This window comes from Coloeus monedula, assembly GCF_965178545.1.
Source record: "Coloeus monedula genome assembly, chromosome: 3".
In the NCBI taxonomy this organism is placed as follows: Eukaryota; Metazoa; Chordata; class Aves; order Passeriformes; family Corvidae; genus Coloeus; species Coloeus monedula.
The window spans coordinates 86,616,304-86,642,416 of record NC_138783.1 but is presented as its reverse complement, the minus strand read 5'-3'; the positions used below and the strand labels follow the sequence as shown (position 1 = coordinate 86,642,416).

The window sequence follows — 26,113 nt, the reverse complement described above, 5'->3', positions numbered from 1 at the left end:
CCTTGCTTTAGGCTATGATGATTGTGTCAAATTTCTCCTGTTTCCCAGTCGACAGAAAATCTAAAGATTTTACTTTAGCAAGAAAACAGCCTAAAGGTTCCACTGCCTACAGACTCAGCTGAAACAGAGTGGGCATCTTTCCTTGGTTTATAGTTTAAAATGCAAAGTCAAATATATCAATTTCACATTAGGAGGAAGTGTCATATTTTTTCCTAAAATGCTAACTTTCTATCATCTTGATGATTCTTTTCATTGCTCCTGGAGATGTGAAATTGAGTTCTAGTAATTCAGACCTTTCCACAAGAAATCTGCCTTTTTAGAGCAATGAGAAAGCAAAAATTATGGCTAGGTGTAGTGATTTGGGGAGCAGCAAGTACCATATTTCTAGCCAGAATGCCCTTTACTTAATATTTGAAAACTAATAAAATGAGGGAGAGCAAGAGTAATTTATTATTTTTACATTGGCCTAAACATCCCTTCTAGCTGAATGACTGAGATCTGCATTGTCTCTCAAGGGAGCTGCTCATGATGTCATAGACCCAAAAATCACTAATGGTCTAACCCAGTTACATGAAGATAATGTTTATTTGAGATGCTGATGAACCTCCTTTTTTGTTTTGTATTATGCTCTTTAATGATTACTACATGCATAGATGGCAAAAATTCTGAAATCAGATGTAAGCCCATGCATTTCAGTTCATGCACTTTACCTAAGTTTAATTTTCTCTTGAGAAAAGGGATCAATGAAACAGCAACAGAAGGGGTAGAGTTCTACAAATCAATTAAAAGTTTTAACAAGCTTGTATCCAGCAAACTCAACAAAAATAGCCTATTAAACTATGGGAATCCATTTTACCAGTGCTTAAAAGATCTTTAAAGATTCATGTATGGGATTTTATCTTCTTCTTTTCAAAAGTACCTGTTGCAGTGGGGAGGGCTACATGGCAGGGGGAGGAGACCCCGACAAGTACCTACTTTAATTCATAATTTTTTAGGTACCAAAATTTTTTATTAAATATAACCAACTAATATCACATCATGCTAAATTCCAGCATGAAGGCTGAACATGTCTAAAAGACATTTTAGGAAAAAAAGACATTTAGGAAAACCTGATATCTGTCAATTTTCCGGGAAATTCCTATTAAATGGCAGGAATAATTCCTAGTGGTATGCTGAAACCCCCAAATCCTCAGCAAACATCAGATTAACAGCACAAGCATTATCACATGCTAATAAAAACAGTAAATAAAAGGATATAATCCAGTGGCTAGCATATGCTAAAACTGACTTTGCTCTTATCATTACCTCTTTCATGCAGATTTAGCCTGGATACACCAGTGCACATGTTCACTATCACTATGTTCACAGCTCTGGAGACCTATTTGCCATCCATTCTTTAAAGAGCTTGCAACCACAGCCTATGTTTAGAGCTCAAGCAACTTCTGATCTCAAAGGTGTGATTGTGAAGTTCCCAAATACAGAAGATTTGCTGTCCAACCCTTCTGAAAGCAAGGACCACATCCAACTGGTTCATGCTCTATTGTGCATATAAACATGGAGTTTCCAAAGTCCGAAGCACATATCTCTTCAAAATAAAAATATAATTTTGTTAACAGTGGCCATTCAGTAGCAGCACTCTGAAGATAATAAAACATTAAAAAATGTTTTATATTCACTGAACATGTTTTCCATTTGCTCTTATTTTCCTTCCCTAAAATCAAAATACAAATGCTGTTTTGTGAAAATTCTTCCAGCTCCATCTAAGAACAAACAACACTACAACAAATCTTCCTCTCCTATTATGCAAATGTTCCACTGATTCCAGTCATGATGGTAGGGAATATGTCAGGATTATAAATTACCAACAGCTACAAAGAAAGAAATCCTTTTGACATTCATTTGCATCTCAAGACAAGCAAAGAGACTTATTGCTACATTTTAATGAGCAAAATGTTACAAAAATCTTATTTATTCAAACATGGTTTAAATAAAATATTTTTAATATGATGTGAGTTTTCCCCGGAATCTAGGGAGAGAAGTCTCTCCAGCACTACAGTAAACAAAGAGTAAAGCATTTCTAACACTATAACCAAATAACAGCACCCAAAGTAACAAGGCTGCATTTAATTTCATACTGATACAAAAGCCAAGGTTTCCTACAAAAGCGTAGACTTGCATAATATTTTACTTGGCTGCTTTTAGAGGTTGCTGTACAGCAGTAAAAGTTCAGGAAGACTGGTAAAACTGTCCTCCAGATAGCACCTAAATAAAGTAGAAAACCCAATCATCTACATAATGCAATTCACTGTTCAACTTCCTGCAGGGGCAGTTGTCCAAGTACTCCTGTACTTACTGTGCAAAAATAACACTGAGAAGGAAGTGCAAGAGAATGAAAAGGAGAATTTCAACAACAATATCAAGTGGGAAAAATTCCTAGAATTCCTATAATGTCCAAAAACATGACTATAATGCTTAAAAGTGATGAAAAACAATTATTTTCTATAGAAAACATCATAAGAGAAACTATAAAATATACTGCATGAATAACTGTTTCTAAAATGTCATTAATGCATTCAAGAACTTTTACCTCTGAAACAGTTAAAAAAAAAAAAGAGAAAGGAATAAAGTAAAATTTACTTGGTACTAATGCAGTAGGCTCCCCAAGCATTTTAGACACAGAATTGTGGTTGCTCATTTAACCCTTCTTCACAGCATCCTTTGCTAGAAGCAGTATCAGAAACAAGACTGCAATGTCTGTATTTCTCCTTCTGATCAAAAGAGAGCATGCTGGAGCGGGTGGACAAAATTAGGAATCCAGCTATTAGTTCAACAGCTCAGACTGTAAGAGGCCAGATGGTCCAGCTCCCTCTCTGCCCTCCCTCTCGGCTTTATCCAGTTACTCCTGCCAGCACTCTCCCAGGAAAATCTCCTTTAGAAGGGGTGAGCCCTAAGCAGTGAGGACATACCTCAGGCCATGACACTCTGCCTCAGGGCCAAGGATAGGTCTTTGACCCTCTTTTGTTTATATACAAAGACATAACAATTGAGAATATAGAAAAGAAGCAGCACAAACTCTATGGCCCTTTGTTGAACCTAATTTATTTCATTATGTTCTTATTTCTGTGATGCAACAAAAGATCTGAAAATAGTCCAGATTGAAAACATCTGGAAAGATTTTTGTGCTTGTTTCAGATACAGAATTTGCTATAATGTCATATTTGCCAGGGTATTTATACATCTGAGTCCTCCTAAAAATATCAATATCTCTAACAAGAAAAATATAATATTTTTTCTTTTCAATTTTGGTTTCTTAATTATTTCCCATGTTTATAGCCACTTCTAAAGGTTGTATAGAGATGATGAGTTTTTGAGTATTTAGGAAAATGACCTACATGGCAGGTGTTAATTATTCTTTTTTAGATTAGAAGTTTTAAATAGTTGCATAGATTTTATATTTAAAATGTAAAGCTTAGGTATCAAATTCTCAGCTAACAATGAATATTACAGTCTTCAAAGTCACCATCCAAACTAGCCAATTGTAGCACATTTTAAATATTTGATGGTAAACAATCAGTTTATTAAATACTATAGACTTTCAAAGACATTTTCAAACCTGGACAGTACTTAATTAATTTGGGTGCATTCAGTTAATTAGAAGAGATCTTTCTTTCATGGAGCAATAGAAACATAAGTGACTACAAATTTAAAAAAATATAAACCTAGGATTTTATACTACAACTCCCTCACCCACTTGCACAGTTATTTTTTCACTAGCTCAATTAACATGAAATTTCTTTAGATTTACTTATTTATCAGGGGTTTATGACACCTGACCAAAACAGAAAGCATGTGCCTGGTGTCCTTATAGATATGCCCATTACATAACTGCCCCTTCCATGGTGCTGCTTGTTGGTGGTGATGCAGGATTCGGAGAAGGGCAGATCTGCTCCATCCCAGGAGGGGCTGCCCCTTACATCCTGAGCAGACTGCCTCCCTGCTGCCCCACAGCCCACCAGGGAAAGAGGATGGGAGGCAGTGCCAGAGGCAGAAGGGAGACTTGATGCCCTCATGTTCAGGGGTAGCAGGGACAGCTGAAAGCACAGTAAACTCAGCAAACACCAGCTCCATGCAGGTGCTGAGGGCTGCAAACACCTGCCAGCAGTGCCACAGCCAGTCCACAGGGCAGAGAGGCCCATGTGGGCGGGAGGAAATGGTGGGACTGGGATGCTCCTGCTGGCAGGTGTCTTGTGTCCTGCAGTCCTACCCAGCACCAGCCACCACAGCTTTCCCTTTGGCACCAGACACGCAACGAACAATAGAAGAGCCAAGTGTTGGAAGCTAAAATCTGTCACTGCAGCCTGGAGATAGCAAAACATTGCCAGGAGGTGGGAGCCAGCTGCAGCATGAGCTGCAGAGGAGAAGCACCCACCTCCTCTCACGCCCCACATCCCCTTGGGCTGTGGTTGAAGGATAAAGTGCCTCATGTGTGTCATGGCTCTACAGAGGCAATGCAACCTCTCTGTAAAACGTCAAATTGTCTCATATTTAACTTTTGAGAGAAAATCTATACTGAAAAAATGGATGGATTTTCATCTCCATTTTCACATTTTTCTTTTTTTCCAACTTGTTGCCCTGCCTGCAGCCCTCCATTGTTCTGCTTCTTTCCTCATTTTGCCATTGATAAGGAAACCCTCACCAACAACAAAAAAATTAAACTGGTATTCTCAGTCCAGATCGAAAAGTCTATTCTTCATCACTATTTTGTCCCCAAAAGATCACTCTCTTCTGTCTGACCATCCTACTAAGAAAGAAATAGCATGGCAAAAAAAGTCGATTATGTTCTGTTTATATGGCTGTCTGGGGGAAGAGAAGGATCAACATTGCATAAGTCAACACAGTACTTAATTTTAGTAGCCAAACAGACTGCAGTACATACCCTCTTCCTCAGCTCCTGCTTTGAAACAATAATCACATTTGGAGGATCCCCAACAGCAGTGGCAGCACCCCCAATATTTGTGAAGATTACTTCCGCAATCAGGACGTGCCTAGGATCAAGATTAAGTACTTCACAGAGCCTGTAGTGTAAAGACAATGAAATTAACTTCATACCCCATGCATAAATTACCTTAGATCTTAAAATGCACAAAAATTACAAAATGCAGTCATTTCACAGAAAAATAGCAGGATTTTAATCATAATGTGTCTATATTGTTGAAGCATTTATTGTGCTACAATAATTATAACACTATAAATGAAATTTATAGATTTTTTTTTTACATTTAAAATTCAGTTATTAAAGACTACAAAATTGACTCATTTTTTAAAGCATTTCATTAAAAGTAGTCAACTTTTACAAGAGTTGGGCTACACAGAAAATACTATTTCAAATTTTTATTGTGATACAGCTTCTGAAACCATGGTCCTTAAGCTGCATTGACCTGTGGAAAACTATTCTGGTCAAGCACAGGCTCTGCATTCAGCAACAGTGATTAACTTTCTTATGTTAATAAGTAGCGGTAGTGGTAGAGGATTGTGCAGGCTGCCTATTAGCCATGAATCATCTATTAGAGACTTCAGCTTTCAGGCTAGGTTTATCCATTTTATTCTGTCCCTATTCTCCTCCTTCTCTAAATCTTGATCACGAATATTTCTGTTTGTAATGAAACAAGAGTAGAAAAAACCTCAAAATGTTTTTAGCAGTCCAAATATATTTAATGCTTCTCTAGTAGGATGCTGCTTTGATAAGAAAAAAGTAAAATGCTTCTTTAATAAGAAGCACCTTAAAGTGCTCTGACAAACACCAGGATTGACTCAGTAACCTCATGATCCATTTCAACTCAGAGCCCACTTACACAGAGTAATCTTCACACAGATTACTCCAACTCACCAATTACATTTATGCACATGCCCGCATAATCCACTCTTTTCTGAAGTACATCTTTGACTTTAAACTGGGGCTGTGGTAATAAAGACTGAAAGTTAAAGTCACATCTAAGCACTTTGGAGTAAGAAACAACTGCTTTCCTCCTCACAGCTTATCAAAATGTTGCTCCAGAATGTAAAGATGGAGGTCACACTTAAATTATTGCCCCTCTACCTTATAGTAGTATTATGAGAATTCTTCCCTATGTGGGGAAGAGCATGCAGGAAGAATGCTTTCTCAGTACTGCTCTCACTGCAGTGCTCTCACACATTTCCCATAAGGAAGGGTGGAGCTTCACTGTTTAGCCTGTGTTACTAAAACCCGTACTTCAAAGAGAAAAGAGTATATTGCAAAAGAAGCTTAACTTGCTTCACTTACACTATCACCAAGAGTGTCAATTTAAAACTCAGAAAAACATTGTCAGATGACATATATGCCAGCACATAGCAGCATGAAATCATTCAGTTAAAGGATACTTTGCAGTACAACCAGTCCAAATGTATCAATTGTGGTACAAGACCACAGTTGTGCTTGTAATTTTATTGCTGCTTGACCTCCCAGTATTTCAAAATATAATCTAAACTTTTCTTTAGTGATTCTTTCTTTTTGATGGGCCTAGTGATATCTTGAAAAGAGAACTCTGATGTAAATCAGAAAAGGCTAAGCCCAAAGTATAAAACCATCAGAGTGTGCTAGCTATATGGCAGGGTCACAATTCTTCAGTTTACTCACCCTGGGTTATATACTTCCTCATGTGTACAACTATTAGCCTTTTCCAGTTCCCAATAACAAAGTATTTTGAAAATAAACTACAGCTAAAAAGGGGTAGTTATTCCTTTTTTAGCAGCTTACTACAAAAGGCAGAGTGAAACAAGTATCATGTTGTTTTCCTTATTACAGGAAATATAAACCCTTATGTTCATCGAGTCAGTACGATTTTCTGCAAGCTTTATCTCCACGGCAATGAAGACTGCACAGGGCAACACAGTGATGCTATAGACAATGGCAGTAAGATTAAAAAAAATTATCCCCAGCATGAAGCTTTTTGAAGTAAGCAATTATTTGGTTTTAGTAGGTGAGATAAAATTTTATTTTAGTTTTGATAGTAATTCAAATACAAATGTTTCTCACATACTGAGTTTTCCCTTCTTCAGTGTTGCAGGTTCATTTAGTATAAAACTAAAGGACTTGCTGTACATTTAGTACAAAAGTCCATTAGTTAAAGGCATCTACAAAGGCAGAGGCTCCTTCACAAGGATCCATATGGAGAAGACAAGGGGCAACAAGTACAAGGGAGAGATTTCACCTCAACATAAGAAAAAAAATGTATGGTGAAAACAGTTAACCACTGGAACAGCCTCCCCAGGGATGTGGTAGAGTCCCCATCACTGGAGGTTTTCAAGATCTGATTGAAGAGAGTGCCAGATAATCTCATCTAGGTTTCCTTTCCCATGAAGAGTTGGACCAGATGGACTTTTGAGGTCCCTTCAACCTGGGCTATTCCGTGATTCTTTGAAAACAGAATAAATGTTACAGTAGCTCTGACTGTGAAAACCTTTTTATGCTACATTGACGTCTGGATTTCAATCCATTTCCAAATTATATTTATCCAAAATTCTGGAACACAGCTAAAGAAAACGTGGTGTTTAATAGTTCCAGTGCTGCTTACTGCTAGAGGTGCAATTATTGATTAGGGTACGGCAAAGCCATCTCTTTGAAATATAATCGGACAGAAGACAAATGGAGCTTTCATTCACCAGCTGCTTCCAGTCTAGAATAAATTTCACTAGCAAAATTGGTTTTTACTGCTTTACACTGCATTTTAAAGAGGGGGCATATCTTAATAGAATTCTGTGTACTTTAATGTGATAATGACTGCAAGCATTACATCTCTGTCATAGGTTAGCAAGCATAGTCCCGGAAGGGACGTCCTTGCTAAGGGGTGCTTACAGTTTCCTCTGGGAACTGATAGAACCTATCAGCTGGCCAGTTTGAATATGGACAATTCTCTAAGCCACTTAAAGTTGTGAACACCTCTGTGATCCACATTTAAGAATAGGCAAACTCCCCCTCCAAGCTCTCTCTCGTTTCCGACGCTGGCACAGGTGGCTGCAGGCCCCGTGTGGGGGCCAGCGGGCCCGGCCAGGCCCTGCTTGGGCCAGGCCGGGCCGGGCCACGGCCATCCTGGAGCCATGGACCTGTTCCAGCCGTGGAACCCCCCCCACTGCCTTGCCGTGGGCAGCCGGAGCGGCTGGGCTCTCCCTCCTCTCCACTGTGATAAGAAAAATTCAACATTCCAGCTGCAAAGCTGCAAGGCCGAGGTGAGATTAACCCTTTTATTGCTGTGAAGAGCTGAAAACCTGAGGGAAGAGAGAGAGGAGATGCTTAAAGCTGAAATTCTGTTGTGAAGCTATGACATATCAGAGTATCCTGTTGTAATTCATGAAGATATGGGGGGTGGAGTGTTCAACTCGTAAGCAAAAGCACCTGCGCTGAGATAGGCAGATGCTGACGCAGCTGTAATTTCATGAGAAGTTTGGACAGGGAGAGATGGACCAGATGAGGACTTTTGCTCCAAACAGGAAAGGAGAAAACCTCAGTACCTAGAGATGCTCCCAGAGATATTCCTAGCGATGAAGATGATGGAGACCCTTTGCTACCAGGGAAGGAGAAGGGCCTCTGTTTTTGTTTCTGAACGGCTCAACCTTAAAATTGTACCCCAAGAAACTTCAAGAGTGGACCCTCGAAAGCAGTTGCGGGAAAAGCTGCAAGTCGGGGGAAGGGACTCACACGCAGGCAGAGAGACTCCTCTTCCTAAATGGACTGAACAATATTTGGAAGTGGGCGGCTGTCTCGTTGTGATAATGTTTTCATAGCATGAGCAAGAAGAGACTTCTCTTTCTAAATGGACTAAACAAGGTTATTATGGAAGTGGTAAATAGACTGAACATCTTAAGGGTTGTCTTTTTACATTGTCAGTGGGAGAAGGGAGGAAGGTGGGGGGAGGAGGAGAGTTCTGAAGGTGGTATAATTTTTTTTTTTTCCCTTCCCTCTTTTAGAGTTGTTAATAAACTTCTTTATATTCTTTCAAGTTTGGTGCCTGCTTTGCATTTCTCCTAATTCTTATCTCACAGCAGATAAACAGTAATGAGTATTTTGGACCAAACCACTACAATCTCTCAGGATCATTTTAAAAACACACTAGATCTTTCAAAACTGAACTGGATTAAACAGATTTGCCTGACCAGACACAGGTTAAATTCAGGTTAGACAGTAATTTATAATCCCACATTGATTAAATGTAGTTCCAAATCACATGTTATTAATTTACAGAAATCTGAAGTAATTAAATTCACTGTTGTCTGCTCAAAGTTCCAAATATCTAATCTCAAATTGTGGAATTAACCAGTAGCTGTACCAGGGACATGATCACCAACGGGAATAAAATTCACGTTCTCATATTCAAGAAAAAGCTGTTAGATGAAATATGGACTTTTTTAAAAATTTATTTGTCACTAATATTAGAAGGGATAGCAACTTCACTAAAACATAAATTACTATCTAAAATTGTATATAGATATTAGCCAGCAAAAGATAAGGCAACTTTAATTTTAAAAATACTGCCTGCTTTACAGGAAAAAAAATTTCATCTACTAGGGAACATTGGGTGTAATATGCTATTGTAGTTCAGATATGAAGACAAACCAGAACAGTTAGCTGCCAAGGCAGTATTCACAGGTTTCAGATATGTGTTCGGTATTCATGCAAAGGCAAAAGGCTACCCATCCCTCTGAAAGTGCTTTTTATTCTACTACAATAAGAGTATCTGAAGCTCTGATTTCCATTTAAATGATTAAAAAAAAAGCTCCAAACAAGTATTTTGCACACATCTACTACTGATTGCTGGCTATAAAAGACCAAGTCCAAAACGTAACAATGAAATACCTTATGGTTACTGGAGTAAAGAGCAGGATAGTGGTAACGTTGTCCAAAAATGCAGAAAGAATTGCAGCAATAAGGCACAGAAGTGTAATCATGGCCCACACCTTGCCTCTAGAGAACCGATAAGCCTAGGAAAAACAAACAGAAGCAAAATTAGGGGACTAGATCACTCCAGCTTAGACTTCAAAAAGTTATAGATAAAGCAACTTGATCAAAGTCAAGCAACAGCGAGTTCAGAGTAGTTACTATTCCTTTACAATTACTCCAACAGCACCTTCTCCAGTGTGAAATAATTTGGCAAGAGAATATTTTATGGAAGTGGGCAAACAATCCCCCCACGCCAACAAAGAAACAAGTCTGAAGAAACATCACACTCTGCTGCCAGCCGTACAGGGGGTCTGTGGCAGGAGAAGGGCTGAGCCCCCATCTTCTGCCTGCACCCAGGTGGACTAAGGTGGTTCAGACTTCCCACCACTTCCACAAGCTGGGACACATTCCCCACCCTCAGACCAGCACTGCTGGAGTGAGTCCAGAGGAGGGCCACAAACATGATCAAAAGGCTGGAGCACCTCTCGTATGAGAACAGGCTGGAAGAGACCTGGGTTATTCAGCCTGGAGAAGAGAAGGCTCTGGGGTCACCTTACAGCACCTTTCAGTACCTAGAGGGGGACAATAAGAGAGCTGGGGGGAAAATCTTTGGGCAAGGGTGTGTAGTGATAGGACAAGGGGGAATGGCTTTAAACTGAGAGTAGGTTTAGATTAGATATAAGGGAAAATTTCTTTAGTGTGAGGGTGGTGAGACTGCTAACAGGTTACCTAGAGAAATTGTGGATGCCCCATCCCTGGAAGTGTTCAAGGCCAGGCTGGATGGTGTTTTAAGAAACCTGCTCTAGTGGAACGTGTCCTTGGCCATGGCAGGGGGAATGGAACAAGATGATTAAGGTTTCTTCCAACCCAAACCATTCTCTAATTCTATGGTTATGATTCTATGAATTACACTTTTCGTGTAATCTTTCGTTCTCTACTGTGCAAAGATCTGTGGCTGCTTTTCATATGTGGTCATAAAGTTAACAATAGATCCATCCCATATTTCTTCTGTCCCACTGCCAAGCATAAATAGAGATTTCAGCTACAGCACAACTGCAGTCCTGGGAAAGTCAATGAAATACTCAGCTTAATACTGTCCAAATGCTTGTGTACCCTACTGGGGACCTTTAACATTCTCCTGTAGAAACAGAATTGCTTTAAGGGCTTCCTTTCATCCACAAAGGATTTTTCTAGTATTACAAGTTGACCACTGTCATTTCTAATGTGATAAGTATACATTGACCTTAGAAAGGTTCTTTAAAGATAGTGCTTGGTGTGGCAGATCTGAACAAATACTAACTTGATAAATCTAGAAATAATTATAAGTACCAAATAAACCTACCTTTACTGCACAGTAGTCAAAGAATCCAGTCTCTGAAAATATGGCCACCAAAACCATCTACCAAAAGATGAAGAAAAATATAATCACTTGGAACTGATATATAATAGTAATTGAATCATTACTCAAAACTAAAGCAAAGCAGTTTGTGATCCTGACAAATGGACTTCTTATCTGACACAGCTTTGAGAATCTAATCACCGTTATATTAGAATATCCACTACAGCTGCCAGATATCTCCAGTTAATTCATCATATGGTGAAATATACTTCTCAACATAAGCAGTCTGTAAAAGTCATACTAGTTGGGTTGAATTTTATTTGTAGTGACTAAGTGGGCATTATACACTAAGTACTCAATGTATCTCCCTTATATCATTAATCAAGAAAAAACAGTAAGTGTGTTTTTTCTCTGCAGTAATGCTCTACAGAGCACAGAAGATAGTGGCTTCAAGAATTGCTTGCATTTTCCTACATCTCAGAGTTCTCCTGTCCTTCTGTCTTAGCTCCCAATAGAATTTTTTTTTTGCTTTCTTATTCTGTGGGGAATGCAGGGAGCAAGGACCAGTGTCAGGAAGAAAAGCTCAGAATGGAAACAGATAATTGTAATTTTGTCTTTGTATATTGTATATTTTTTGTTAGAGTCTAATAGCATTTGGACAACACTTTTTACCACAAATAGCTCTGGGCAAAGTGATTAAAATAATATATTATTGTAGTCTCATCAGATATTATTTCTCCATTTCTGGCTTGCTTTTTGTAGCTTCAGACATAGCAATAAGACAAAGAAAACCACTTTTCCAGCAGAGTGTGTTTGAGGAAGGTTTTGAATAAACAAAATTAAAAAGATAAATGAGAGTGATAATCTTTGACCCTTAAACAGGTCTTTCCATTCATTAACCCCAAGGATGTTTTTTGCATGTTATCAATATGATTTCACAGATTGAAAAAAAAAATAGAAAAGGAACAACTTTTCAAAAGACTCCTTCAGAGGTCTAATCCTCATCCTTTTTGGAATATTCCTCAAGACAGAAATTTTCATCATAAATTCTCTAAGTACAATTAACAAAATGTTTTTAAATGAAACATCTCTACATTGAATGTGATTATTTTGGCACATTTAGAGCAAAAGATATGTTTTATTTACCATTCCAAACAATAATGCCAGTGTCTCGTAGTCAATCCACTCCACCACTTCGACCATACTTGGCCTCTGCAATCAAAAATACGATTACTAGTGAATGCCACAAAACACCTAACTTGTGATTAGCTATGAGTTATAAACTCCACTTAATTGATGAGCCATTTAAATAAGCTGTGATGGAAATTAATAAGTGTTCCTACAAGCTACATAAAAAGGACTCTTTATTATTGCCATTACTACTATTATTATTATTATTACTAATTCAAAGTACTGCTGGCATTCTAAGTGGGTCATTATCAGGCTATTGGTTGGTCTAGTTGTTCCTTACATAGCATTACAGAAATAAAAGATAACCAAATTATATGGTACACTGCAGTTTCCTTTTTGGTAAAGAACAAAAGCATACCACTTCACCTGTGAACAAACTGGAGGGAATTTAAGGGAACATAGTAATGATGTGGTTATGAGAACAACCGAGAAAATCAATCTGAGGTTTCACTATATATCAGCTAAGAGTAAGCAGCAGGAGAAAGAAAAGGGTTGGAACAGGAAAGCATGAGATGTAATTATTTAGGGTAGTATAAAGCGATGTATTTCCATTGAGGTTTGCTTGGTAGCCTAACATTACCGAAAATAACAATATTAAACTAACACTGGATTAAGCTGAAAATGGTTGTAGTCAGCTTCCTGCAAATCAGAACAAAAAGGCATCAACTGACTTCTTTGTACTCTCCTTGTTTATACATGTCTGACCTGTTTTCCCTGCCCAGTTTCTGTCCTATCATCTCTCTTTCTTAAAAAACACTGCTTTGCCACGTGCTCAATTAGAACTGGGCAAACACGGAAATTTATCATAGCTGACACCACAGCCAGAAACAAAGGGAGCACTTACAGTTTGATAACTTACCTCCCCAACAATAGCTAAGGCAGCTAAAGCGGCCAAAGAGCCCAGCATCGCTGCAAGGGTCCTGTGAACAATCTGCAACAAAGGGTAACAATTGACCACAGCTCCCTCTAAGCATCTCCTTACTATTAAAAAGAAGTGGGAGAAAGGACAAAAATTCATGTAGACAATTCTTTTCTTCATTTGCTCGAGGGTTTTTTCTGACCAAAGGATGGTTAATTACTTTGTTATTAAAAACAACAAAAAAAAGGCACAAAAAAACAAAACAAAAACCAAATAAAACAAAATTTTAAAAAAACAACCAGCCAAAGCCTTGCCTCTGCAAACCCTGCTAGGAAGTGTCAGCTCTAATCTCCAGGTAGAGAAGGGACTTCAGCACCAGTTTCTTACGTTTGTCAGTAGGTGACCCAAGAAGGAAAGCAATTCATCTTCCCCAGCTTAAGGATCAAAAAGCCTGCTCCTGTTGGCTTCCCTTCACAGCCCATGGAAAGAAGATGTATGCCCAGGAAGTGATCCACCTTATTCTTAATAGGGGCTTGTTCAGCAAGCATGCCCTGAAAATGTGCTTTTTTTCTCCAGGAACTCATCTGCAGTTATTTAATCCTCTGTGTCTGGAAGATCACAGATTGTGTAAAATAACTCAGCTAAAGTAAGCATGTAATTAATGAAAATCACACTACAAAAGACTGAATCTAATTACCAGCTTTCCCTATTAATGTGTTTAAATATTATTCCAATGCAAGTTAGAATTATTGTTGAGAAAGAAATAAAACAGACTAGAAATATTTCATTTGCTGCTAATTTCATAAGAAATATTTTGCTGATAATAAACAATATGATGAGAGCATCTCAAGGCCCTCCTCCGTTTGTAAAGGAAAAGCAAAAAAGGAAATATTTGGCTTTGTTTTTTCTCCTTGATTGTGTAGTTTTAACAGAAATGGTAAAGAACTACACAATTCACCAAATTACTAGAAATATAAATGCATAAATTACTAACTCAAGAGTCAAAAGAACTGTCTGTCTCATTCTCCCGTTTTCCTTAAAAATGCACTGAAGAATAACCTATTCATGGTCACAAAGCAGGAGATCAGACAAAGGTTTTTACATTCTGATGACCCACTTGTTCAGAGCACAGAGGACAGCTCCCACACTTGTTCAGAGCACAGAGGACAGCTCCCACCAGCTCCTAGAGAAATGTGTGTGGTAACTCACTGGTTCGTTTTTGATTTCCAGTTTCAGAGCATTGACACATAAACACACGTACACCCTTCTGATTCTGCAGAGGTGGGGAGCATTTGATAACATTCCATAGCTCTTCTGGCTGACAATCAGGTGCAGCAATTTGACCTTACAGCTCTCTCCAATAAAAGATGCCAAGCAGAGCTGTCCATTAGGGAAGGGGATCAGCTTCTTACCAGAGCAAAGTAAGTTCAAGCATAAGCTACTGGGAAATCCTCAGCTGTCCTCAGACTGAAGGTTTTCTCCTCATTCAATCCCCACCCACGTTAGATAGCTCTTTTGCAGTTCTCAAAAACATATCATAGATTTTCTGAGATTTGTTTAGCCACAGATTTTTTGCATATTTCCACATGAGCACTTTTGCTGTCACTATTCTATACTTAATTGCTTACATTGGGTTGACTGCATTTTCAGTTTCCAAGAGTTTGCTGTCACCTATGGGTGAAATTGGCTTTAATTTACGCAGAAAGAAACTGTACAAACTAAGTAATCTGTCAGTTCCTTCATTCTGGTGGTTTTTCAAGAAGGATATACAAAAGTATATCCTGAACTATGAACAAGGGGCAAAGCTTTATTACAAAAAACTTAGTAAATGTACAACTCTCCATTCCAGCAAACTATGAAATGAAAGTCATAAAATAATGTAAAACCTAGAAAGAACATTTATGTAAACTCTGAGACATATAAATATTCAAAATTTGATATTTAGGAAGCTTTAGGAAAGAATAGATTACTCTCTTTAATTTTCTTTTCACAGAAAATAAACCCCGAACAAATAATATTTTGCAAATGTATTTTTAAAAGCTTACAAATGTAGAAGTTAGGAGATGCAGGTTATGAGTTGTGACATTCTTTGAACCACAATTCTATCTAACACATATTTGGAGGGCATTATATAAAGTAAAATTCCGTTATTACTCTTCCGAAAAATAGTACAGATGACCAAACTCTTTTGAAGATTGGCAGGGGATAAGTATCTTTTCAGGATGGATCTTGGTGTGTATCCATAAACAACAGCTCAGGTAGAGAATTGAAAGAGCTCAGAAATAAATGAAGACAGACTTAATCCCAGGAAAGCTGAGAGATTTAGTGGACTTCTGAATCTAAAGACATTTTTAAAGGTTAAGTGAGAAATCATCTGTATTCATCTGATCCTTCTCTCACTTGACAAAGTGCATACCCCTGTGCAATGACCACAGAGATGAGAAAGACAGAGCTGATGAGGAGGAAGGTACAAAGCTTTTAGAATATCAGTTTGCATGCCAGAGCACCCCACCTCCTAGTCCAACTGCAAAACTTATAAACTCTTTGCAAAAAGGGCATCTTCACCATCAACATCACCTCTATTTTTGTCTGAAGGATACCTACCAGTGCTGACTTACTGCAGCAGCAAAGGATAGTGCTCTCACCTTTTTCAAAGAGACAGTTCTACCAGTACAAACTGCTACTGAAAACAATGCAGTCCAGATTTCACTCTTTACAAAGCAAAATTCAGCTGTAGAGATCACTGATACAGGACATTACAAGGCTAAGAGCTGAAGACATTGAAAAAAAAGGGAATGGATATTTACAGAATTTTATATAAAAAATGAAAATACCCAAAGCTGCAACAGTGAAGGCTCTTAAAAACAGCGTCAACAATGTAGCTGTGTTGACAGCAACATCCTGGGGTCAATTCAGAATAAGCAAGGACTAGGAAAGGCTACTATAGCAATTTTGTTTCATAATTCTCTGTAGAAAGCTTGTCTCATGATTGCCTGCTGTGTGATAAACACAATGTGCTGAATGCTGATTCTAATAGTTTCCATACTCTTAATTCAGGAGTTCATTTTAAAGTAAGATATTAAAGCAACCCAAATAATTTATGCCTCAAGTCTTTGTGCTTGATATTAATTAACAATATGTAGTTCCAGAACTATAATACAAATTGGATTTAGAAAGCCTAGACCTTCCCCAGATATAAATTTCTTTATCTATCTGTAAGTGCCTTAGAATTTATGCACTGAGTTCATCAAACCACTTGGTAGACTGCAACAGCATCATTATAAAAATTATTCTGAATTCCAAACACTAAATCTTGTATGGTGTTCCATGAGGCAAAAGGAAAATATTTAGAAGCCAATTGAATGGTGACCTGTGTACTATTTCAGAGAATACCTTTACCAGCTGAAATCCAGGGCAGGCATATTTCTGAAATGTGCTTGTGAAGATATTTGGTAAATGATACATCGTACCAAATATTTTATTTCCACAAGTCCTTTGCTATAAGTGATAAATAGCAGTTGAAAGATGAGTGTCAATGATTTTAATGTAAAGTTTCAAATGCAGCCCCTATTCATTTCTTATCCATTTTGTCTCCAGTGAAGCCTGTTTTATTAAACTTCTTATTTTACTGATAAATTAATTCACATTTGATAGAGTGGCAGCATTGCTGCATTTCAACAAAGATGCAGTTATTACCAAGTCTATATCCACATATGGGTTTTATGTATTTTTCACCTACCTCCAGAATAGCTGAGACCTTCCTTATAAAATCAACAGCCAAATCCCTCTTAGACTTTATAAAATCTCTAGTTCATGTCTTTATTCTCATGGGACAAAGAGGGAGAGAAGTAAAATTTACCCTGGGATAGCTTTTTTCTGACTTTATATTTTGTATCTATTCCTTGTTATGTTTTAATAAGGATTTATTGAGTTAAAAGAAGACATTCTCAGCAGTAGAAGAGGTTTTTTCCACAGACTGTTTTTCCTAAAGATAATCAAGACGGTATTAGCCTGAACACCTCTGAAAATGTGCTCCTCGGTCACATCCGTTGATGGAGTTATCTTGCAATTTGCTGTCATGTACTTTATAAATTTTGGTGGTCTCCTTTTCCTTGGACTATTGCAGTTGTTTTAGCAGGATACAGATGAAAGTTCAGTCTTTCATGTGTACACATATTTCATTCACTCTTAAGCACATCAAAATAAGTGGATCAAAAAACCCCACATTTTGAAAAATTAATGCAGAAGTCTAACACTGGCATCAGAAGCTGAAATCAAAAATGGAAATTGCAGAAAAACAGTGGTAATTTAGCTAAAAAATAAGGTAATTTTTATTAAGTGTCAAGCAACATAACTGAAAATTTGGGCTTATGATAGAAAACAAGGGTCAGAAAAGCCTTGAAATACTTTGAACTCTGCCTTGCTATAGATCCACTTCAAAGCTGAATGGCATCAAATTCTCAGATCATGGAAGTTTGCTTTATTTCTGATAAATTGTACAGTTTGGACACAATAAAGCAACAGACTAGAAATATACAATATAATCAGACACAAAGGAGGTCAAAGCAGCAGAAAAAGAAGGTCTATGATGCCAGACATATTTATTTGATTTTCTACATGCTCACCTCTAGTAAAGAGACTGACCAGTACCAATTAGTGAAAGCATAGCAACATACCTCCCCTTCAGCTGCTGATGGCAGCTAATGCTTTAACTCCTCACCCTCCTCCCCTCAGTTTGCTCCCTACACAAGCTCTGCAGAAGCAGTTCTGCAGCTTCTTCAGCCATGGAGCACCGTGTCCAGCACAAGGGAACCCCTCACAGGGGATGTGTCTCAACAGCTTGTGCAAGATGAATGATAACAGAAAATTAATTGCCTTAAAATTACTTAGCTAAGCAGTAGCAAGTAAACTCTGTAAGGATTTTAATGAGGCAAAAGGGAAGTGCTTCACATAGCTTAGAAAGTATGACATGCTGCTTCAGCATGCAGGGAGGGACTAGAGCAGCTCTTGAGGCAAGCATGTAGGGTACACTGGTGAAAAATGATGTGCATCAAGAATCCCAAAGTGACTATAAGCATCACAAAAATCAGTGACAGCAAGAACAGCTATTTATGTCTTCCTCTGCAGATTAGGACATTATCTATATGTATTCTATACATGCAGACATGAATCATAAGACTTTACACTAGGTTAAATATTTAGAAAATCTAATAATAAATCTCATTTCTGTAAGTCAAAATATGTCAAAACTTTATCACTGTACAGAAGTATGTCTTGCTTGGGAAAAAAAAAAATCCTAGGCCAAAAGTTTACTCATTTTTACAAGAAATCCATGGTAAATCAGTATAAAAATACCGCCATTTGCATGAAATATGTGACCAAGACCAGTTAAGAGCACTGACTGGAGAAATCTGTGGATTTAGAAACATTAGCTGCATATCTTAATACTAACATGCATTCTTATTCATTCTTTGCACAATAAATGTTTATGCCTGTGAAAATAATATTCCATATATATTCATATATATTCAATAGCTCTTTTTAAAGACAAATACCCAACACTAAATGACTATTTTTAAATGGAAACACTAGGTTCTGTAGCAAATTTTGTCATTTCTGAACATCTACACAACCCCCAGGAAAGAAAGCACCCATCTGTGACATTCTGCTGTAATACCTATTTCCACTCAGTGTGTCAAATTACTTGTTCTGACTTAATATCAGTGGAGGAAGTCCTGGTATAAACAACTTAGGGGAAGTCATGGAAGGCAACAGTTTGTCACTTCCTAACACAATGATACACAATAGAAACACTATACAAGATCTTAAATAGAAAGTGATTAAAAGTAATTCTGTATGGTGTCCAAGACAATGCCTGCATTATTTCACTTTTATCCCTATGATATGTGTGCTGGTTTTGTCTGGGGTAGAGTTAACTTTCTTCACAGGGGCTGGTGTGGGGCTGTGTTTTGGATTTGTGCTGAACACAGGGTTGATAATGTAGGAATGTTATTGCTGATCTGGGCTTACGCACAGCCAAGGCCTTTTCTGCTTTTCTTACTGCCATGCTGATGAACAGACTGTGGATGCATAGGAGATGGTGAGCCAGGACAGCTGACCCCACCAGACCATATGACATCATGATCAGTATATAAAGTGGGAGGAAAAAGGAGGAAAGGGGGGGACATTTGGAGTGGTTCAGTTTGTCTTCCCAAGTCACTGTTCTGCATGATGGGGCCCTGGTCTCCTGGAGATGGCTGAACACCTGCCTGCCCATGTGAAGAAGTGAAGTAATTCCTTGCTTTTCTTTGCTTGTATGTGCAGCTTTCACTTTCCTTATTAAACTGTCTTTGTCTCAATCCATGAGTTAGCTAGCTTTTCTCCTTCCAATTTTTTCTCTGATCCCTCTGGTGGGGGAGTGAACAAGCAGCTTCCTGGGGCTTGGCTGCTGGCTGGGGTTAATCCTCAACAGCACATTAATAGAACAAGCTAAGAAATACAAGGTAAGGATATCTTAAGATTCTTGTCTAGGATAGGCAGCCCTGAAATTCTGCAACTAAGAAACTGTGTTAAGCTGACATCAATTCTTTCTATACATAAAACAACGCAGAGAGAGAATCAGGGAGAGATAGACAGAGAGAGAGACTTAAGGATATCAAATTATTTTCCGTGAATAAATTACTGGATTAATTCATTCCCCTCTTCTATATCAAAAATCTATAGGTTGATTCTAGATTCTGCAGAGATATTTGTTACTCCATAGCTCTGTTAAAGGCTTTAAATTAACAATGTGCACAATTTACAATCTTTTCAGTGTCTATGAGTTTTCTCCCGTAGCTATATCACTGCTTGCTGTTTGTAGAGAAAACTGAATGACTGAATCTTCATGCTGATACGGAACATTGGATTAACTGGTTCAAAGTGGCCCTTGAATGGTGTGAAGACAAACATAACCTTGATGCATGAGATTAAACAAACTACTGAAACCCTTATATTTTCATGTCTTGGAAACTTGAGGAAAAAGCAAAGCTGGAGAAAATAACATAGAACTAGGAAGGAAGGAGGGAAGTATCATTTGTACAGATGATGGACAGAGGACGCAGAAGAGGGTTTAATCCTATGTGATGAGGGTTGAAATGACTACTAAGTTGCTTCTTGTTTTGAAATAACCTCCCACCTCAGAATATTAAGGTAAAAATGGATAAAAAGCTGTAACATCATGCCTAGATAATATTTCTCTCAGAATCATACAAAAGAGAGAAGTCTGCCATACCTATATCACTACAGCCACAAGTGGATGTTTTCCAGACTCCGTATGTTGGAATGGTTCTGATGTTACGAAAATCAGTTTAATATACCTCCAGAAAACTACATAAGGTAGTACCCACTAACATCTGATAGCTTGATAGCTCCTCAGAGTCAAATTTTAAAAGCAAATCTGAACTTGGTGTGAATTTGGGGATTTTGTCTTGTTATAGAAGTTGACAGACACACAGAGAAATGAACCGACCCATGTTCTGTAAATCAGGGCCATGGATCCAGTCACATCAAAAGAAAGTGGAGCCCTGCAGAAAGACAGGATGTTGATCATTTTCATGTACCAAGGCACTCATTCCTGTAATATTTTAGCTACATAAAACATGTTCTACATGACTTAAGTAAAGAGATCTGGTCATGAGCCAGTAAAGAACCTAGAAGAAAATAAACCAAACTGCTACTGTGAGTCGACATGATCAAAGCCATTGTTTACTGGCCTAGGAACAAGCTTTCAGTCTTGCAAGGGTCAATCCAGTTCTCCAGCACCTATCTCAGCAGGCTTTGCTGACTCCATCCACTCCAGATATTTTGGTATTCTACACCCTTATTCATTGTGTCCTAAAGCCCTTTGTGAGGACTGAGAGACCCTGAATTACATTTGCAGTTTCAGAACATTTTCTGAAACTGAAAGATGCCACCATTTGTATTTTCCCAGTTATCTCAGCATTCTTAAGACTAATGAGACTGTGAATTTTTAGTAAACAATTGACATGGACCAAATCACGAAATCCCTGTCTGAATCTTTGTCAGCCCTCTTAAAATAGTAGGATAATACATAAATACAGAAATACAGCCATGCACTATGAACTGTAGAGCAAGCTGCAGTGCTTGCATTACCTTTACAGGGAACTTTCTGCTCTGGCTAGCAGTTTCTCTGGAGAGTCTTCATCCCTGACATCTCCTGTCTTTTTTCACTCCACTTTTCTTATCCAAATTGTTTTCCTCTTTAAATCATGTCATCACATCTCCCTTCAAGCCTGCCTGCTACACTTTCATGTTTTTTCATTCACTTTTGCTCTTGCTCTTGGTGAAGGAAGGCACCATCTGAGGTCCCAGAAAGAGCTGAGTGGTTCTCATCCCTGTTTGTGTGCATTAGGAGTGTACGTGTGTTCTAACAACTTGTTAAAATTTTAAGACTTCATGGCTCTCTACCTCTCTGACTGCCGTAGGCAGGGTAGAAGCTGAACAGCAGCATTCAATTAAGCTAATTTAATGTTCTATTCCCTCTCTCAAACAGAAAGGAAACACACCAATCCACAAAATACATAGTATAGAAGACAGGGCAAAACATTTGTGTTTGCCAGTCTTTCAAAAATTGAACAAAATACAGTTCAAAATTCGGTTTAAAAGGCACAGAAAAAAGCAAGCAGATATTTGGAAATTAGTTTTTGCATTTAGTGTTGAAAATATGACTCCTATTATTTCAAAAAATAGCATTCTGTCATCATCTTTTAAAGCAGATAATCCTATCTAGTCCTTAGAGTAGTGAGCAGCACCATCCAGTGGCAATTTTTTTCCTATTTAGTTCTTAATTAAAGACAGTGTACATGCTAAAGTACCATAGCACTCAAAAGAAGGTATTTTTCTTTAAAACACACATATTCAGAGCACAGCCAGACTTCTACCAAGATAGATCTAACAATTAGGCAGGCAATAGTCAGTTTAAAATCAATATTCATACTGGATTAATAATACAAAATTGTTATTATATCTAGCTGTGATCCAGATGAGGATTTTGCTTGCTATTATACTGCATTTTTGTTTTATTGAAACTCATCCCTTCCTCGTCTTACAGAATTTTTCTTCCTTTAGGCATCCTTTCCTTTGTTGTAGTTAGGGAAGGTAAAAATGACTAGTTTATCTGTCCTTTTAGAGACTCCTCGTTGTTGGCAGTGGCTCTACACTACAAAAGCAGTCAACCACACCTCGTGGGTACTGATTCAATCCTTCTCAAAAGGAACAACTTGCAATGCTCTTGCACAGCAGATTTAAAGTAATTTGAGCTTCTCAGAATTCACAGAGGTCACAACCTCCTCCTAAACTAGAGAAAGGCATCAGGGAATGACAGTCAAGCTTGATTGTCCATACTGCTTAGTTGGTAGCTCAGTAACAGGCTGTTCTCTCTGGAAGAATATCTAGGGTGCTACTTGTTGAATATTTTACTCTGGGGGACAGGACAAACGGATCTGTCCCATGTCTGGATCTCCTTGTTCAATCCAACCATCCAGCATCTACCTCAGCAAGCTTTACTGCACACGCTCAGTTTATGTCCTAAAACCAGCGCTCATGGGAATGGCTGGAGTGCCCTCATTATAGTGCACATTTTCAGCTGGGGAGGTATGGGGGGAAGTAGACTTTTGAATGGTAAAGTTGCTTTAGAGTTATGGGGACTCCAAACAAGATCCAAAATCACTTGTTGCCCAGGGCAGATGAGGTTATACTGCTCCAGAGGAAGATAGATTTCTATTCATGGGAAGTTTTTCTGCTGGATTTTATGTTTAGGTTTCATTACCCTGATTTTAGGTTCTGTGCAACCCTCAGAGTCCCAATATTTACAACTTCTGGGCTTTTTTACTCCCTACCACCCCAAGACAGGGGGGCAGATAAGGGGAAAGTTTTATTCTTGCCCAGGGAGGTATGGCTTGGACTCTTATCAAAGAAGGTATAAGGTTTGTGCTGATAATCTGTCCCTAATTTTCTGCCAAACCCTACAGCAGTGTTTTAATTCCTCTTCACATTTTTTTTCAGCCTAGAACAAATGAAATCCATAGCAGCAGGAATATATTCTCTCCCACAAGGCCAGGGAGTGCATCAGCTACTAATTTCTTTTTTACGCGGTCTTTCCCAATAATTGCTATAGATTTTCTTCAGTTCCTTTCCTACTAATCTTTTGGGAGGACTTATGTGGAGGTGGGAACATTCTAATCCACACTCCTCAGTCTGTATTTAGATCAATATAAGAATGAATAGGAAGGGAGAAGCCATGCTGAGTAAGCTGATCACTTCTGTGATCAGTCACACTTTTTGTAACTTTCCTTATCAGAAAAAAAATCTCCCTTAAGATTAGCCTATTTCTATCAATATTCTATTTATATTATGCTTCATAGAACCAATGAGTATTTCTTCTCTTTTCATATTTCCTCTCTAAAACATAATTTTTTATACAAAATCTGGACTGTCCGAGTATAGACAGCAGTAATAACACCTCGTTCCATTTGTAAAAATATTTCCTGTGAGGAAATAGTGGTTCAACCAGCCTACAGTGACAGAAAAATGGTCAGACAAAAACCACATAAAAATTTTGTTCTCTGGAGTTAATTTCTGCTGGTTAGATGCTATTGAAAATCACTCTGCTTTGAGTTAAAGAAATTAAGCTTAGGGGATGTTTATTCATAATTTAAGTCAGTTAATAATAGAAAAGTAATATGGAGAGAAATCCACTTCCATTAAAGTAATGAAAATTGTGATTATAAGCCCATAGTTCATGCTAGTAAGAAACTAGAGCTTTTAAGGCCAGATCTTGCACTTTCAAGTATTTTTGTTTCAAGAAGAAATGCAGACCTGTAAATGTCATTCAAGATGTCAGATAATTAAAATGCCATTTAAAAGATCCTGGCAAAATCTTTCTTAGTGCTACTTACAAGACTGGGTATGAAGCTAAATAATAACACCTGTGATAAAATAAGTCCTATAGAAGCTCTCACAGAATTTCTGATACTTGCTTGTATCACTTTTCTGCTATTTGATGTGCTATCGGTATCTTTTATTTTTTCTTCTATTTTTAAAATTAATTTAGTATAATAAATGTTATTTTGCCTTTTCTCCTGATTAAATGAAATGTTTTACAAAATAGCGTTTTAAAGGCCATTACTTTCACATTTGCTTCTGCTAGCTCATTCAACTATCATAAACAGCTAACACTGCATTTTAACACACAAAACAAAACAGATGCATTATTAAGGGAAAGAACTGGACAAGGGCACACATTAATTCATTTCAATTAATGAGCTCTATAATAGTTGATGTCTAGCATTCCTCCTTACATATTTCTAATTAATTCAGGTTCAACATAGCTGCAAATACTCAGTTAATAATTACTAAAAAGGGCTTTATCAATTCAAGAAACTTTTCTGAATACCAGTGAAACTTTAATATTTTAACAGATTTAAGGTAGAGATACAGATAGATTTCTTTTTAGTATAACCAGTGTATTATCCCATTCGCTGTGCAGACAAAAACAGGGAAAAGGTGAGAAAGAAAAGGTATCCAGCTGTGCTTATCTGATGTCTAAATAATCTATCTAACTAATAGCTAACAATGAGATTTTTATCTGCAGTATTTTCCTTGACCATCCCCAATGACCAGAAATTATACACCATCCAGTTAATGGGCTACAAATAGTCACTTTAGTTACACAGGAAAATGCTTTTCTGGAAGAAAGTATGGAAATCAAAGAAGGCAAAGGTTCAAATACACTTTTAGCTGAAAGAACAAAGATATTTGGAGCAGGAGATTATAAAAATTAAATTTTCTAACTTTTTCTTTGCTTGAATTTTTTTTTCAAGTTCTCAATCAAGAGAGACTTTACATTTTGAGGATCAAAAATAGAAAAGCCTGTCTGAAAATACATTGTGAACTAATTTAATACAGCAACATCAACATAGAGCTCCGTGAATCCACACTTTGCACCAGATGTCCCTGTAGACCAACATGAAAACATACTTACAACACATCCTACCCATGTTCCACAGTAATCCTGCAGGGTCAGACAGTAGAGAAAATAGCCTACAAACTTCAAACAAAAAACTAAGGGATGACCAAGTAAAGAGAGTTAAAAGCAATATACAAAAATTTCAAGAGGTAGAGTAGTAGAATTGTGAAGTAAGAAAATATTCATATTTGTGGTAAGCCTGAAACTAGAAATCATTGGAAATTAAAGAGGAAAAGGGGCATCTTCTTTTATCAGAAACATATTTGTATTTTATGAATACATAACATGTAATCAGTTTCAAAAGAAACAACACTGAAAATAAATGCCCAAAGAAATGAAGTTCAACAGTTTGTTTTCTGAAGAATGGCACATCCTGAGACCACCACTGACAAGGAGTGGTGCTTGATTTAGACATTTGATGCTAACATGGAGGCAAACAGCTGCCTCAGAGTAGATTTTACCCTGTGCGTTTACAGTGGTAAAAGTTTGGAGAAGACAATTGTTTACAGTAAATGCACTTCAGATTCCAACTGGAACCTCTTACTTGATCAGCTTCTCCCATCATCCTGTATCTGCAGGAAGCAGAAGCTCCTGCAGCCTGTTTTGTACAGTCCCTGGTGACTAAGGCAGCAAAGAGCAAGAGAAGGGGAAGAAAGGATTAAAACATGAGGACAGTGGGGATGAGGAGGCTGTGGGCAAGATCTACAATTCATTATGGGGGAAAAAAGGGCTGTGCAAGAGGAA

General features: G+C 37.8%; 1 protein-coding gene across 1 annotated transcript in view; it reads right to left on the bottom strand.

Moving 5' to 3' along the window:
* OCA2 (OCA2 melanosomal transmembrane protein) overlaps window positions 1-26,113 on the bottom strand; it is a gene marked incomplete at both ends in the record, with an annotated part of 166,150 nt that overhangs the window by 99,662 nt on the left and 40,375 nt on the right. Inside the window, 5 exons of the mRNA XM_082277630.1 lie at window positions 4,937-5,075; window positions 9,869-9,993; window positions 11,295-11,351; window positions 12,438-12,503; window positions 13,342-13,413. Of these exons, the coding sequence (XP_082133756.1) occupies window positions 4,937-5,075; window positions 9,869-9,993; window positions 11,295-11,351; window positions 12,438-12,503; window positions 13,342-13,413 (459 nt within the window). The remainder of the gene's footprint in view (window positions 1-4,936; window positions 5,076-9,868; window positions 9,994-11,294; window positions 11,352-12,437; window positions 12,504-13,341; window positions 13,414-26,113) is intronic.